Genomic DNA, 17,336 nt, shown 5'->3' with positions numbered 1-17,336 from the left:
AACTGGATAAAAACACGGAAAAGATAACCGAGTTCTTATATCCAGCATGAATATTATTCGAAAATGTAAGCCGGGCTGTCTCAAATGCAAAGTACCCTATAGCTAGGGGTGAGTATTCGGTTAATTCGGTTACCGACCGAACCGAATTAGCAATAACCGAACCGAACCGAAATATTTAGCCATAACCGAACCGACCGAATTAATTTTCATAATCGATGAAAATCGAACCGAATTAACCGATTAGTTTTTAAAAAAATTTGCGCTTTAATTGTAATTATATATGTAATTTTTTTTTAAACACTACCGTCGACACAAATGCATAAAAACATGAAATCACACACATCACAAATGTATAAGTTTTGTTTGAACACAATTAATACATATTTTTATAAAATAACATGACATGGCCACAAAAAATATATATATATAAATCTAGTTCCATGAAGGAGATTCAGCACAAAATCTAGGGGAATCTGATTGTGATCCGTGAAAGGGGAATAAGAATAACAAATTAAATTTTAAAATTAAAAATTTAAATATATATATATATATATATTGATAAATAATAAAAATTTATTAAATAATATTATTTAATAATTCGGTTAACCGAATTCAAAATTTTGAAAACCGTAACTGAACCGAATTAACCGATATAACCGATATTTTTTAAACTTAAAAACCGAATTTCCGAAATAACCGAACCGAATTTCCGAATTGGCTCGGTTCGATCGGTTAATTCGATTTAATCGAAATATTGCTCACCCCTGCCTATAGCCGAAAAACATGCACAGTAAAACACTCGAGGTCCCATCCAATTCCCACGGGTAAAGCCAACCCACCCTTCTTCCTTCCGTATTAGCTTAACCATATCGGTGACCCCATTGTAGCTTGCGGGAGCAATCCTATTCATAGACTCTCCATGACCCAGAGTCATCAGCTTGGTTTTCACCACATCCAATGCGGTTGTCAAAGATGCAGAAATTGCCCCTGCCAATGCTCCGCAGACCACACTCTGAAAAGGCTCCGAAAAGGCTTTTCCTGTCTCCCTCAACACCGCAGTTTTCAACTACTCAAACGAAGAATAGCTCAAAACGCCAGCGGGTAAATTCCTAAGCAATGTAGCACTATACCCCGCATATAGCCCCAAGATCCCATCTTTCTCCAAAATTCGTAACAAAACCTTCCAATACCTACCCTTTGCGCCGGCCTGCATCCTCTGAGTGATCAATTCCTTCGGCACCATTATTGCCGAGGACATGATATTCCCCATCGCACCAGTAGTGGGAGGAATCAACACCGGCGGATATGTCCCCATTTTCGAAAGAACGGACTTACCAAACTCGCAGGTCCCAAAGTAAACCGCAGAGGAAAAAGTGGAACCCACAATCACAGTGAAAAGTCTTGACTATGACATCAAACGCCCCCTTGTAAATCTCGGACGCCCCTTTAGTCTGTAGCTTAGTTCTGATTGTATCAAGTGGATGAAGACAGACATACGTAAAAGCACCGGCAATGCCACCAGCTGCAGCTACGATGACTGCCCTCTCAAGAACAGAAAGATTCTTGAACAAAGCATGGACTTCTTGAACAAAGCATGGACCGCGAGAGAGCCTTTGTGGCGGGCTTCAACCAATTCTGAAACGTGGGCTTTTCTGGGTTGTTGATTTTGCTGTGAATCGAAACGCTGGTGGAGGAAAACTTCAAACTTACATCGGGAAATGTTGAAAATTCTGGGTTTTGCCTGGTTTTTGGGTTAGGGTTTTGGAAGCATGGAGTTGGGCAGGAAATGAGGGTGGTGTTGAGGTGGTTAAAAACGGAATTGAATTTCGTCGATGGAAATGGGAGTGAGCGAATTTGCAGAGAGGAGGGCCAGAGATTTGCTGGTCGAAGTCTCCATCGAGGATAAAGGATGGGACAAGTTTGGATATGCTGCTCTAAATCAGGTTTGGATATGCCGCAGAATTCGTCAGCAACAAGGACCAGGGAAGGCACGAGAAATTGCTGATAGAAGACGAAGCCGGTACTTACCTTCCATAGATTTTATTTTGATTTTTTATAATAAAGCTCGACAAAACTATCCTTTTTCATACTTGTTAATTCTATGATAAAATATACATTTTTACAACAATTATTATTTGATACATTCGTCATCCATTTTTGTTTGGATAAAACTAAAAAGACATATAAATACGAATAATTATGTATCATTCATTCGATGAATATAAAAGTTTCAAATCTTTAATTTTTAATTTCTAAAGTTTGAAACAAAAAAGGACAGAAAATTAAAATAAATCGCAAAACTTTAATATTATATATAATAATAATAATTTTTACTAATTATATAATCTTGTAGATTATTCCTCGTAATACATGTCATCTCACTTTTAGATAGATATTTTTTTAGAGACATGAGAATCGAAAATAATTTTTTTATTAGATTTTAAGAATCAACGTGTATTTTTATATATGTAACTAAAAGATTTTATTTATATACGTAATATACAACTAAAAATATATATTATTATAAAAATAAATTTCAAATTAATCTCAAAACCGTGCTTTCATTTATATTTTGCTCTATTGTACATCAAAAGTTAGTTTAAGCTCTTTATTTTATTTAAAATTTTTCAAAATGATCATTAAACATTTTTTTGATACGTGACATTGTTATATATATCAAGTCTGATATATATATAAAAGTTTTAGTAAATTTGAAATCCGAACTTCAAATTTGTGAATTGTATTTTTATCAATTGTCGTCGACAATATCTTTTGTCTAGTAATGGAGTGGTGTGGCTTTTCTGCTCTTCCCATGACGTGGCTATTCCATTGAGAGCATCCGCACCCACTACCTCCTCAAAAATCGTGTGGTCCACATGCCACATTCACATTACATTAACACATCTATTCTTCCACATTCATTTTAACATTCACACTCATTATTTGTAGGTCCCGCTGTCCACATTCATTTTAACATTCACACATCTAATTCAAAACATGTGGGGCCCGCGTGTCAGCAAATCGGCGACAGTTTCTATAAAACCGTGCAATTTTTTTTAAAAAATAAACTGACATGTATGAACGCCACAATTGCTACGCTCTTCCCATGATGCTACTCTCCTACGATCAGTATGTGTATGCATATGAAGAGTGGGATTTTGCTCTGAAAAATACCAGACTCGCTTATAATGGCATCAAAATGTTGAAAACTGTGTGTATAAATATATAAAAATATATCGACTAAGTAATAGTTTGAATGTTACATGTCTTCATATATCAAAAGAATTGTCAAATGTAATTTTGCCATTATATTATAATATAATAACTCAAAATGGATTTTAATTAATAATATTTGGAGTGTAAATATCATTATTTAATAAATTTATTTTCGAATTTATGAATTTGTATTCTAATATAATCATATAATATCTTTTCAAAAATAATGAAATGATGTGTTAAGATATATATTAGGAAATGAGAATGAAAATAGATAATGATGTTTGTTCCTGTATATTTCAGCTGAATAATTAAAATTAATTAATCTCTTAAAAATCAATCTTCTAAAATATTAGAAATAAATCCAATATTACATCGATTTTTACCCCCAAAAATCAAAAAATAAAATCCTAAAACCCTATTGACAAAAACTTGTGTGAGACGGTCTCACGGGTCGTATTTTGTGAGACGGATCCCTTATTTGAGTCATCCATGAAAAAATATTACTTTTTATGCTTAGAATATTACTTTTTATTGCGAATATCGGTAGGATTGATCCGTCTCACAGATAAAGATTCGCGAGACCGTCTCACAAGAGACCTACTCAAACCTATTTATATCACTTAAAAGCTCCCCCTTTCTTAGAAAAAAAAAGCATAAACGTATGTTTAGTTTTTTTTTTATAATTTTATTTCCACTCATTTCACATATGAAAATAATGAATTTATTAAATTTTATTTAAAATGGCAAATTAAGCAGAAAAAAATTAGAAGAAGCATATGTAACTTGGATTTCTTTTTAAATAAATTAAAATTCCAAAAAAGGTTTGCAATTATATTCTTGTTAAATTAATTTTTTTTTTAATTTTTGTTCAGTTTCTAAAATTATCAGGTAATGTTGGAATTTAATAATATAAATAACAAATTATGGTATAAATAGGACTAAAAATGCTGTGTTTGCAAGAGGATGTATACCTCCCGCACCACCAAATAACGAATAAAATCAAAAGCCACCGTCATTCTGAAACCTGCGGTGTTTTTACGACATTATTACCGTAATTCTTCTTGCAGTTTTACTGCTCTGATGGGGGATGATTATTGGAGTAATCAGCAGCCTCCGCCGTATCAATCGGCCACCCCGCTTAAGCGAAATCGAACTGATTTTGGTATTTAGCCGCTTAATTTGCCCTAATTTTTTTTTCTTTTTTTCATTTCGAGGATTTTGAATCTGTTTACGGATGAGAACGGGCCGTTGCTTTTATTGTTGCGAATTTTTCAGCTTCTGGCGAATTGATAAAAGGCAATTGCTTTACTGCATTATAATTTGGTTGATTTTAATTTGTTAACATGAATTCGTCCAGGGCTATTAACTTACGGATATTGAAAATTTAGCTTATTGTCATCAAACAGTTGTTTTATGGGTAATGAACTGAAAATTAACCTGAATTCGTCCAGGTGTTGGGAGTGTTGGTGAGTTAAATCCTCATAGCCACTTGTCTATTTGACTAATTAGCAAAATGTACTGTTCCCTTCATGACATTATCAACACCTCTTGGGTGAGATTTTTAATCGACGAACTGTAGCATGCATACCAGGCTGACGGATATGCTTTAGGATTACGAAAATCCAACAAAGATGGTGATATTGCTGGGTGTTTAATCCGTCAGGACCTTATGATCCAAACCAAATGGAGCCTGGTATCGTGTTGTGTTTTTTGAACCATCATTAATATAACATCTTTTTGTCTACTCTTCTGGAACTTTTGAAGCCTAGTTTTCTCTCTATTTTCTGCAAATCACTTAAATGTTTATATTGAATTAAAATTTATGATTTGAAAGTTTGACCGGACTTTAATCTCCAACCTTTGGACCAAGACTTTTGCAATTTTCCCTTGACCTTTGGACCAAATAGATCATTTGTTTAATTTTCCAATTCTGTTTCTGCTTTTTTTCTGGTTTAGAGAAATCACAATCACAGAACTCTGTCCAGATTTTCAAAATTTGTAGTTCTCAGAAAATGTGTTACAACATACAGGAACTGTGGCAAATGACATTGGCTCATGAGAAGAGGCAGATTAAGATGCTTCTATGATGCTTAAATAGAAGACTAAATGAATGCATGAAGTTCTGCCGTTAAATGTTATTTCTTACTAATGTAGATCTTCCACCAATTGAGGGGAACTTTGCTTCTGAAATTCTATCCCGGAATCATGATCTGGATGGGTCTAGACCGATAAAGGACACAAAATCCTTAGGGTCGGCATATGACAATTATCTTCGTAGTTCGGTAATCCCACCTTGTAATCTTTTTTCAGTTGTGTGTATGCGTGCTGGAGTTTAAATAATTGCTTTTTTTTTTCCAGCAATCACATTCTGAGGATGGTAGCCAGTTTAACCAAATGGGAGTTGGAAATGCTGCTGGTAGAGTTATGCCCGCTTTCCATCTACAGGATCATCTTGCAATAAAGCATCTGGAAGACGTGGGTCCTGAACTAGGACCGAATGATAGAGGCACTGGTTTTGGTCCACCTCCAGTAAATAGAATTACTGTACCCCGGGAAATTATACCACTACCTCCAGATGCTTCTAGTACGCTGTACATCGAGGGGCTTCCACCTAACAGTACACGGCGGGAAGTGGCTCGTATCCTTTAAATTTGGTCATAATTCTATGAAACTTTTTTATCTACATTTGCGTGCTCCGATTATGGTACATTCTCTAATCTGTTCTTCATTCTTTAACTTCCATAGATATTTTTCGCCCTTTTGTAGGGTACAAAGAAGTAAGGCTTGTAAGAAAGGATTCCAAACATGTAAGTAGGCTGCAAATTTTCCAAGATCGCTTTCTGCTCATGAACTTGAAATTTCTTCTAGGCCATCTTTATTCTTTCCCATATACATCATATTGAAGTTGACACGTATGTGGGGTTTTGATTAAATATTTACTTATGCAGCGAGGTGGAGATCCCCTTATTCTTTGCTTCGTTGATTTCGTGGATGCGGCTTGTGCAGCAACTGCTTTAAGTGCTTTGCAAGGTGATTGCCTTTTGTTTTAAGTAAATATGGCTTCTCTTTTTAAAAAATATCAATTATGTAAGATTTTCAGGTGGTTAGATCTCGATTCCTCAAACTTCTGACCTCTTCGTTTGTTTGGGTTGAAAAAATTGAAAGCGAATATTTGTCTAATTGAAAGTTATTTGAAATGTGCGACTGGTGTCTCCTTGACGTGTCGAAATGAAGATACTCAATGTTTGGTGAAAATTGGGGTAATTAGCGAAATGAAGCAATTATTTAAATTGTTTACAACTTAAGTTTGCTAAAACGCAGGAAGGGTATAAATGTTATAGTATTCCTCGCTATAAGTAAATATTGGTTGTTTATGCAGGTTATAAGATGGATGAAGAAGATACAGATTCTCCTTATTTGCGTCTGCAGTTCTCAAAATCTCCAGGTCGGAGGTCTGCCCCTGGATCTCGCTGGAGGCGATGAGCAACCATTACTTTTCCTTCTACAGCATGACATTAACTTATTTGGATGGTAGGTAGTGTCCAAAATAAGTCAATAACTTTGCGTCTTGCAATTTAGAAATGGGGTGTGGCTGTATGATTTCATCTCTTTTTATTAGCTGGTGGCATTATATTATGTTGTATGATTTATAATGTAGCTTAATTTGGTTTGTTCTTTTCTTGTTCCCGCAATATAATCTGTTTACTTGCTTAATTTTTATTTTCAATAGTTGACACAGCCAACTTCTGTAAGTGGACATAATCCAGAAACCCATAAAGCCGGCCACTGACAATTCTTTGTCAAATATTGTTGTAATGTCCGTGATTGAATATAGCGAAAATGCATCGTTATTTAAGCTGACAATTATCATAAATATGTGTTATACACTTGAATAGGAGATTCTAGGGTAATCATGTTGATGGAATACAATTATAATTGGACAAGAAGTTCTAACAGTGGTTTAAAGTGAAACCTGCTCACATATTTGTCTCCCTTGAGGTCTTCGTGTTCCAGATGCGCTTTTTAGTTTACTGAGGACAATTTAAAGAAAATTTAAGAGAAGTTCGAAATTTTCAATAGAAGTTATACAAAAATAATCTAAATTGGTTAAGGTATTAAAAAACTCAAACATAAATTTCGATATTTCGAATGATGTTTGAAACAATTCAAGCAAAGAGGTTCGCTGCTCAATCAAATCTGTGTACAAATCGAACATATGAGTCTGAGAAACTCCCCACATTTAGCTAAAGTATTGGAAAGATAATATGCATTTCCACTTTAACTGAAAAGCATGTCTCGTTGCCCTCAATTGATGATACAAGGTTACCTTTCAACATTTTCAAACAGTTACCAATCAGTGCCACCAGGCAAATAACAAAAAGAGGATCACATAATTGCAAGCGGTTTTCATGAAGAAGCATTTAAACAACCGATACATAGTGCACTACCAATGGATCAAGCTGTTCTGAGCGGCGGTGAAACCAAAATAACACCATCCCCTCTCACGAATAGAAATGGCACCGTACGCCTTGTGGTCTGAAATGGTAATCAAAGTTATCATAAGAACATAAAGAATAACTTACTAAAATAAATATGAGTTCAGTTGAGCAAGAACAAATACAGAAACGATACAAGTTGTGATTGGCCTGCTCGGGCAAAGAAATCAATAAATAGCAAAAATAAAAATACGAGATGATTTCACTTTAACATTCCTTTCATATCATAAAACTAGAATATGAAACTTTCTTGAACCATCAAACTCACTTAGGCTGCATCGTAAGTGATTTGAGATTGGAAGAAGGATTTGATGGTTGAATTACAAATAACTCAATCTTGAGAGAGTTCGAAAGCAATTCATTAAGTCATATATTTAAAATGAAAAAGGACAATTTAAATTCAATGTAACTCAAAACGCATCCAATAATGTGATAATCCTTTGATTCAAACACACCTTTAGCAATTTCTTTATAAAAACTAACTTAACATCACACACACACATACATAAACACACACACATATATGTAACATACCCTGACAATTTCTTCATAAGTTTCGTCATCAATCTCAACTGTAGTCACAATTTCTTCCACGTCTCCAAGAATCATATTTAAATGCTGATCATAAGCCTGCCAAGTTCACATCAGAAGAGAGAATATGATATTCCTCTTTCAACCAGCAATGAGAAATCCGAGCACCACGTTCATTTTTTATGAGAGTCCAACCACAAATAAGCAAACGGACAATGTAACTAAGAATCTTTCTATAAGATATCAAGCAAAAAGCAAGGAATTTTATGACTACCACACATGAATATATGCTATCAAGTCCTGCTAAGGTCAGGTAGGGGACTTGAGGATGTCTGAAAGACGTATGCAATGTGGACCCGTCGTTTGGGGTCTCCGTGTATATGCACGAGTAAGAAAGATTTAAAGATTTGTATTTATAATGGACATTAGCATCAAACCAAATATTAAGAACACCCTACTTTCCTGGGATACAATAGTTTGAGAATTCAATTGCCAATGATTCAGGGTACTATCTATTCATTCAATAAAATTTGTCATGTTAACATTTTATTTGATCCTCCCCCTTTTTTTCCTAATGCCTCAAAGGCTTAAATAATTATCCCACCAACCTTTTTGTCCTAGAAAGTTCGAAAATACAAATGAAACACAATAACCAACCACAATATAATCAAACCGAGTCGTCCTTTTAATTGATTAACCCGGAATTATTAAACCACATTGTTTTTTGTATACACACAGACACGATTCAGGTGTGCATCATTCATTTCTCACAGGGATTTTTTTTTTTTTTGGGGGGGGGGGGGGGGGGGTCGTCAACATAGGTGGAGGTTTTCCCAATTGATACGAGCTACCTCTCAGTCCAAATACCAAAGTCCTCTTCTGGACAAGCAGCGATGTGCCTCAGGCGACACGATACCATAACAGACTCATTGGTGCACCCTGAATGCATTAAGAGACAAATGATCTGGAGCAACTTCAAGGTTATCACTTTTCATAACAAATAAATGAAGAATGACTTTTGGGTGCAAAACTGACAAATTACGACAAAATTTACAACCCTTTTCATCCGGACAACAATGTAAACACACATGACACAAAAATGTGCATGCAAAACCCAACATAGACGGAAAGAGAGAGAAAAGGAGAGCGGTGAACTGACGTGGAGCTTGCCGCGAAGCTCGCGGTCATGACGGAGCTTGACGTAGATGCGCTCGTCCAGGCTGAGACGAATAAGGTCCAGCGGTTCCTTCACCGTGCTCTCCTCTTCGCTCCCCATTTGGATTTTCTAGTTTCACTGTACTCTGCTACTCGTCTACTTGCGCTGTTACAGAAACCCTTCACTTTGAGTTTCCCCTTTAAAACAGTGTATTACACTTCAAACCCTAAAGTTATAGATATTTAAACCAGAGAGTGTAATTCGCAACTGACGCCCTTTTCCCAATTTCCGGATAATATTTATTTGCAAAATAATTTCCCAGAGGTTATTTTGCGTGTCAATTTTTATTTTATTTTGAAAAATAAATTAAAACCAAATAAAATTTTCATAGACAAATTAAATCAAAATCAATGCAACGCTTGATTTTTATTTAAATTTCATAGTTTTTTTTTACCACCAACGAACAACATTGATTCAATTTCATACTTCGGGGACGTTCACCAAAAATTGGTAAATAGGTACAACATAATATGATATGCTATCAAAAAAGAAATAAAAAAAATTTTAAATTAATTAATAAAATCCCATCAATTGGTCCCTGCAATCAAAGAGTTGAGATTGACGAACCATCCCATGTTTGTTCATTCTCGGATTCACTACAAGCGATCCAAGGAGTTCTCCAACGTTGAGACTTGGTTCGGATAGAACTTTAATGTTGGAAATTCGAGATCTTATGGTGACTTAGGAGTAGAGATGACAATTTTCTTCACGTCTTTGGGAACTCATGAAAAGAGAACGGAGATCTCCGATTTTTTCGGATTCGGGATTTTTTAAAATCCTCGAAATAGTTCGTAGCGGGTATGGAGATATTATCCCTATCCACAAACTGTCCCAAAATAATATTAATAAATAAAATAATAATATTATTAGTATTAATATATTATTATTTTTTAAAATATTAATAATATTATTATAATAATATTAAAATTATCACTAATAATAATAGATAATAATAAGTTTTGGTTCTGTACCGCTCCAATCTTGCTCTATTTATAATAGATATAGGCAAAAACTTGTGTGAGACGGTCTCACAGGTTGTATTTGTGAGACGGATCTCTTATTTGGGTTATCCATGAAAAAATATTACTTTTTATGCTAAGAGTATTACTTTATATTGTGAATATGGATAGGGTTGATCCGTCTCACAGATTAAGATCCGTGAGACGGTCTCATATAATGAGTATGATTACTGGACATACATTGATATTACGTACTTGAAAAAAAAAATCATTTATGCTTCTTAATTTCGTTCTTGAATTTCATATTTATTGGGGTCAACCAATTGCTTCACGTTTTTAGGTGTAATAATGAATGATTAACTACATAAATCATTTACGCTTCTTAATTTCGTTCTTGAATTTCATATTTATTGCGGTCAATCAATTGTTTCACGTTTTAAGGTGTTGTAATGAATGATTAACTACATTTAGTTTGATGAGATTTTGAGCGGATAAACTCGAACTAGAGTTGATGTGTGTCAACTCGACACTTAAAAGTGTGTTTGGTCGAGCTTATAAGCTCTAAAAAACAACTTATAAACTATTTTGAAGGTTTAAATTTGTTTGACATTAATTTCGTCAAATAACTTTTAAACTGTTTAAATAAATTGTTTGACAAATTTATAAATTGTTTCAAAAAAATTTGGATAACCTAACTTTAAAAAAAAATCTAATTTTAACATTTCACTTCTCCAAAATATCATTTCTTATTTTCATAAATCCTCACCATGTCCTCCACTAATTAAATATTAAATATTATTTTAAGATATTATTCAAATAATATAGATTTTCTAAATTAAAATAAAAAATAGTTTTAATTTGTAAAAAAATTTAGATTTATTTTAAAACTATTTTCGTATATTATTACTACTTACATTAGTTTCATAACATTATACATGTTTTTGATAATTTTGACAATAAAATGAACTTTTAATACCAACATATCAATATCTTTGAGTGGTTAAAATAAATTCATGCAAACACTTCAACAACTAGTTTTAAAATAAGTTCTGACAACTTATAAGTTCCTAAAAATGTTTTAAAAAAACTATATTGTGAGACAGATCTCTTTTTTGAATCATTCATAAAAATATTATTTTTCATGCAAAAAATATTGCTTATTATTATAAATATAGACACAGTTGACCCGTATAACGGATAAAGATCCGTAAGAGTGTCTTCCTGTGGACCTACTAAAAAATGTTTCTAATTAGCTTAGTCAAACATACTCTATTCCTCTTAGTTGATTTGATTTGTGGCAAATTTGCATATATTGGTTGAAATTATTATGAGTCCATTTGATGTATCGTCTCACCTAAAACTAAAACACACCCACTCTTGATTTGTATATTTAAATATTCATTTTGTGTAATGATTTTAGTATAGGTAGAACATATCTTTCATATAATATAAATTGATTTATTTGTTCAAGTGATGCTCGATAGTTAATGTCTTGATTATTTAATTGTTATTTGAGTTGGGTAATTTTTTTGAGTGTAACAAATTTTTTTTCAAATAAAATCAAAGATAATTTTATCATTTCAAATACATTTTGTAATAATTACAATTAAGTCTTTGTAATAATAATAATAATTGGATAAAAACCCAGAAAAAAAACTAAATAATAATAATAATTGGATAAAAACCCAGAAAAAAAACTAAATAGAATTATAAGAAACGGGGATGTTGACCGACACTACCATGAATGCACCTAACCAACCGCAAGTGAAGTCTCCGAGCCAACTGGAAAGGGTATTATCGTAAGTTCATGTTACGCAAGTCTACACCTTTGTGTAGGAAGATTTGGAGGAAAAATATTGTCGGTGCTCTGTTTTCCGCACAAAATCCCATTGTAATTCGAATCCTTGGACTATATGACACCACCACGTTTCCCCAAAACCTTCCTAAATTCTTCATTTTCCTGTCGTCATTTTCAAGTTCTACCCGCATTTTCGATTCGGCCCTTGAAAACATACTAGCCCTGCTGCAGGTTTTAGATCCGGGCTTTAGAAAGGATACACATTGTTGGTTTTTGGAGCAGAAAGTTGAGTTTTTTTGGTCCCCATTCTGGAAATAAATGGAGGAAAAAAGGCGATCGAGAGGGTGGTGCGGTTGGTTTCTGGTGTTCATAGTTTTGGCAGCAATTGCATTCGCACTTTTCTTGACTTTGAAGCACAAAATGCACAAGTCTAAGGAGCCGGAGGCTGAACCAGTTCCGGGGCCTCCAGGCGCCGTTACGCAGAAATATGCTGATGCTCTCAAAGTTGCTGTGCAGTTTTTTGACATACAAAAATGTACATTATACCCTTTCTCTGATCCGTCATTGCTCTTTTGCTGTGAATGTGTCATGAAATTTGATCTGTTTATATAGTTCCCTTTTTCCTTTTAAAAGTTTTAAAACGGGAACGTAAGAACCCATCATTATTTAGTGACTCATCATTTGTTCATGTATTTTTAGAACTTTTAAGCGATTCAGATCAATTTGATGCTCATGCTGAATTTGGGAGTCTGTTTATTGGCTTTTGTTTAACTGTAAAATTCTATAGATAGCTTAAGCACGTCTGTAACTGATTCAATGTGTCTATGCTGGTAATATTTTTTACTTAGTGGATGAATTAGACTCAGATTACAGTCATTATCCGTTTTTCTTTCCCGAATAATGCGAAACAATATCTTGTTAATGGCGGAACTCTCCCCAATTAATGCTGCAGCTGGGAAATTGGTGAATAATCAGATACCCTGGAGGGGAGATTCGGCTTTGAAAGATGGAAGTGAAGCGAAGTTGGATCTTTCAAAAGGGATGTTTGATGCAGGGGATCATATGAAGTTCGGATTTCCAATGGCTTTCACTGCCACAGTATTATCATGGACTATACTTGAGTACGGTGATCAAATGAAGGTGGTGAATCAATTGGAAGCTGCTCAAGATTCACTCAAGTGGATTACGGATTACATCATCAATTGTCATCCTACGGATAATGTCTTATATGTTCAGGTTGGTCTAATCTTTTTGCTTTTTGAGAGCTGACCTTCCTCGATGATCATTTAGATCAATTTATGCACATGCCGGAAGATTTGGAGATGTTACTTTCGTGAAAGTGAGCTTCTTGTCAATTTCTTCCGTGCTATTTTTGGAGGTGCAAGTGCATCTCTAAAAATCATCACTTGTTTCCATTTGTTTTGTAGGCTTGACGAGTAAGTTTAATAGCAAAAAATATGTAATCTTTAGCCAAGAAAACTAAGAGACTGCATTTTGAGGATGAAATGAAATTTATGTGTTCGGAACAATTAACATGAAGTTCGGAAAAAAACTCGTTTGACCAGAATGATAATAAACATGGAATTCCCATCTTACTGTGTAGTCCCCTCTATTTTCTCAAGCATGGGATGCCCAATTTTTTCAACTTCCAAAGTGTGTGAAACTGTGCGTTTGAAGTATGACATTTTCATCATCTTTCTGTTAGTCAAGAATATAGAATAATATTGAAACTTCGGCAGGTGGGCAGTCCTAAAGTAGACCATGGTTGTTGGGTTCGACCTGAGGACATGACAGCGGAAAGGCCGCTTGCTCAGGTAAATACTTCTGCCCCAGGAACCGAGGTTGCTGCCGAAACTGCCGCAGCTCTTGCATCAGCATCTCTGGTGTTTAAGACCACAGATTCGGTGTACTCAAATGTGCTTTTGAAGCATGCTGTACAATTGTTTACGTTTGCTGACATGTATAGAGGGTCATATTCCATCAGCATTCCTGAAGCACAAACTTACTATAATTCCTCTGGCTTTGGAGATGAGCTATTGTGGGCAGCTAGTTGGTTATATCATGCAACTGGTGAGAAATCATATTTCGAATATGTGACTGGGAAAAATGGTGATGACTATGCTAACTGGGGAAGTCCAACATGGTTTAGCTGGGATAATAAACTTGCTGGAATGCAGGTAATCCAAGTCTCCATTCTGGTAAATCTGTTCTTTCACCTCTGAGACACGTTGGGTAGGTTTGGTTCATTTGATATACCGTATTTCCCAGAACCAAACATAATACTCCTATTCTTTTTCCTTTCGCCAAAATATGTTTTCACCCTTTTCAAATCCCTCTGCATAATCAGTAATTTTAATTCAACTGTTCTCCACTCTCAACCAAAATACTCTTATATGACGTTATACTTCATTTTTGACAGAATACGCTATACTTGAAATATTTTAAAATAATATACATATATTACTAAAATTATAAATTTAATATGTTTTATCTGCAACTCATGAATTTTTATGTTAGATACATTCTGTAGAAATATTTTTTGAGAAACCGAATCAAACCTACGTCACATTTTGCAAAAAATATTTTTCAGATAACTCCTATACCAAAAACAAATTGATCCATTGTCTTTGGCTCTCGCAAAGGCTTGGAGTTATAGTGTTCAGAAATCAGAGGCAGTGGGAACATAATATCGCTCATCGTGTTCCCTTAGATCGAGCCTAGATGGTGTATGGCTAAGCTTTTCATCACCACAAAATGTTTGGTTAGATGTTACACAGATCAGACTATGCATTAGAATGTCTGGCAAATTTTACAAACTATGATGTCATCTTATAAGATGTTTGCAACTTATAAGCTCCTAATTTTCGAGAATTAAGGAGAACACAGCTTGTACATAACCAAGGGGATAGTTCATAAATGCAAATGTAACTGAGTGCTTTTGTCACAGGTTTTGCTATCAAGGGTTAACTTCTTTGGTTCAAATGACGTCTCAAATTCCAAAATTCTTCAGAAGTATAGGCAATCAGCAGAGGCAGTCATGTGTGGTCTTTTGCCAAAATCTCCAACAGCCACATCCAGCAGAACTGACAGTAATTTTCTGTCTGATACTTTTTTGTTGACTTGGATTCTTTTACTGATTTTCATTTTCGCCTATTTTGACTCATAGTTCATCTTCATCATCTGTTGGTGGTATCTTTTCTGCTGGTCTTGAGCATACACAAGTTTTGGTTAAGTTTTTCTCTTCCCACCCCTATTCCAAGAAGTGAACATAATGGTTCGTTTGGGATTTTATCCATAACCTATATGGGGTCTTTACAATGTTCTGAATATCTCTTTCACATTAATGTCAATTAGATCATCTAATGCAACTACTGTAAAACATGTGCTTATGTTCATGGGATGAACTGCAGGCGGTTTAGTTTGGATAAGCCCGTGGAATGCTTTGCAGCATCCAGTGGCGTCGGCATTTTTGGCTGTCATTTATAGTGATTACATGCTTACATCTCGAACAGCAAAGATTTCTTGTGATGGACATTATTTTAGACCCTCAGACCTCCGGAATTTTGCAATCTCACAGGTATACATTCTATCATGCAATGTTCTACGAAGGATCAAATGTTTCTACATTAATCTTTCATCGAAGAAAAACTTGCCTTTTAAATTTGCTTAAATTATCCGTTGACAGAATCAACTGTGCCAGCCCTTGCCCACAGGGGTGAGCATCGGTTCAGTTACTAACCAAACTGAACTTTCGAAAACCAAACTTATCCATGAACCAAACAACCTGACCAAAAAATTCTTAAAACCAAAATAACCAGATTGAATTTTGGCAAAAGTAAACTAACTCAATTTAAGTAACCAAAATAATCAGACCCAAACATATATAAAAAGATATTTTCTTTTTACTCAAGTTTTGTTTGAATTTTTTTTTTTTTAATAAAACTGGCAAACAAACTAACCCGTATCTTTAAATTTTAATAAACTACACATAGAAATAACCAAATTGCCGAACTTATTCAGTTTGGTTTAATCAAATCCATCATTTTCTTCCACCTCTAGTTATTGTGTTGTACTAAGCAATTCATCTTATGCCTTCTTAGGCTGATTATATATTGGGTAGCAATCCTATGAAGATAAGTTATCTTGTTGGCTATGGTGATAAGTATCCACAATATGTCCATCATAGAGGTGCCTCCATTCCAACCGATGCAACAACTGGTTGCAAAGATGGTTTCAAGTGGCTCGAATCAGATGAACCAAATCCTAATATTGCAATGGGAGCACTTGTTGGTGGTCCTTTCTTTAATGAGTCATTCATCGATTCAAGAAACAACTCAATGCAAACCGAACCAAGCACTTATAACAGCGCAGTCCTAGTTGGCCTCCTTTCCAGCTTAGTTACTACATCGTCCGTGGTACAATCTTTTACCTGAGAAAAAGATTCTGATAAAACATATTGGTCTCGTCCTACATTTACCATTATCACTTGAGCTACATGATGAAAACCAAACGACGTAGCACTAGCGTGCTGAATTGTTTACTGGAGGTGCTGCATTTGTCTGTAATTGTGATGACGGATCTTGAGTTATGCTGCAAAAGATGGTGTGTACGTTTTTCTTGAGCTGTATTTGATGTAAAATATCTAATATTTCGTTCTCTGAGGACAATTTTAGTTGTGAGAAAACTTTCATTTACTAGCAATATTTTATAACCCCTACAAACCACCCGGTCATCCCGAATGTCCGGGCCGACATGCATATAAAAAATTTAAAACTTAATAAAAAAAAATAAACATATAAATATCATCCCCAAATACATTATGTTTTAGTCCCTGGTTTGTTCCGTCAGGAATTTCATCAGTTGCACAAGTATTATTATTATTTTTCCTTCGAATAAAGAAACCTTATTGTTTTCAAGAGAAGGTCTCAGCTTTTTTTTTTTTTTAAATTTATTTATAAATCTGGGTTTGGATCGAAAGATCGATATGAAAACGGAGTTTGATAATTCGTTAGAATTAAGTTTTGAATTTAGATTTTATAAACCATATTTTCTTTTTAAGATCATCGACTTTTATAAACTTATTTGATGAGTTGAAATTTATGGTTCATAAACATATA

At 34.5% G+C, this 17,336-nt stretch overlaps 3 protein-coding genes and 1 pseudogene across 5 annotated transcripts; 2 read left to right on the top strand and 2 right to left on the bottom strand.

Moving 5' to 3' along the window:
• Positions 1-643: 643 nt before the first annotated feature.
• LOC140968800 (protein MITOFERRINLIKE 1, chloroplastic-like) lies at positions 644-2,105 on the bottom strand (annotated as a pseudogene).
• A 2,077-nt stretch (positions 2,106-4,182) lies between these two features.
• LOC140968806 (RNA-binding protein 2-like) lies at positions 4,183-6,897 on the top strand. 2 transcript variants are annotated; one of them, XM_073429916.1, is made up of 6 exons: positions 4,183-4,381; positions 5,374-5,501; positions 5,578-5,857; positions 5,965-6,026; positions 6,168-6,249; positions 6,599-6,897. In XM_073429916.1, the coding sequence occupies exons 1-6, from the start codon at positions 4,300-4,302 to the stop codon at positions 6,700-6,702; spliced, it is 738 nt and encodes a 245-aa protein (XP_073286017.1). In that variant the 5' UTR covers positions 4,183-4,299; the 3' UTR covers positions 6,703-6,897. The 2 variants fall into 2 exon arrangements, with proteins under 2 accessions (XP_073286017.1, XP_073286018.1); XM_073429917.1 differs by having other exon boundaries at positions 4,188-4,381; positions 5,250-5,501.
• Positions 6,898-7,045: 148 nt separating this feature from the next.
• Positions 7,046-9,618, bottom strand: LOC140968808 (sm-like protein LSM3A). 2 transcript variants are annotated; one of them, XM_073429919.1, is made up of 4 exons: positions 9,406-9,618; positions 8,250-8,345; positions 7,668-7,755; positions 7,046-7,250 (listed from the first exon to the last, which is right to left on the bottom strand). In XM_073429919.1, exons 1-3 carry the CDS (start codon positions 9,520-9,522, stop codon positions 7,675-7,677), a joined length of 294 nt encoding a protein of 97 aa, XP_073286020.1. In that variant the 5' UTR covers positions 9,523-9,618; the 3' UTR covers positions 7,046-7,250; positions 7,668-7,674. The 2 variants fall into 2 exon arrangements, with proteins under 2 accessions (XP_073286020.1, XP_073286019.1); XM_073429918.1 differs by lacking the exon at positions 7,046-7,250 and having other exon boundaries at positions 7,335-7,755.
• Positions 9,619-12,258: 2,640 nt separating this feature from the next.
• LOC140968770 (endoglucanase 10-like) lies at positions 12,259-16,920 on the top strand. Its single transcript, XM_073429872.1, has 6 exons — positions 12,259-12,754; positions 13,172-13,455; positions 13,959-14,396; positions 15,167-15,308; positions 15,630-15,796; positions 16,320-16,920. The coding sequence occupies exons 1-6, from the start codon at positions 12,538-12,540 to the stop codon at positions 16,650-16,652; spliced, it is 1,581 nt and encodes a 526-aa protein (XP_073285973.1). The 5' UTR covers positions 12,259-12,537; the 3' UTR covers positions 16,653-16,920.
• Positions 16,921-17,336: the final 416 nt, after the last annotated feature.

This window comes from Primulina huaijiensis, unplaced genomic scaffold (genome assembly GCF_012295235.1).
Source record: "Primulina huaijiensis isolate GDHJ02 unplaced genomic scaffold, ASM1229523v2 scaffold37775, whole genome shotgun sequence".
NCBI classification, from domain to species: domain Eukaryota; kingdom Viridiplantae; phylum Streptophyta; class Magnoliopsida; order Lamiales; family Gesneriaceae; genus Primulina; species Primulina huaijiensis.
Note: the sequence above shows the minus strand (reverse complement) of the source record. Positions and strands in the feature narration are given on the sequence as shown.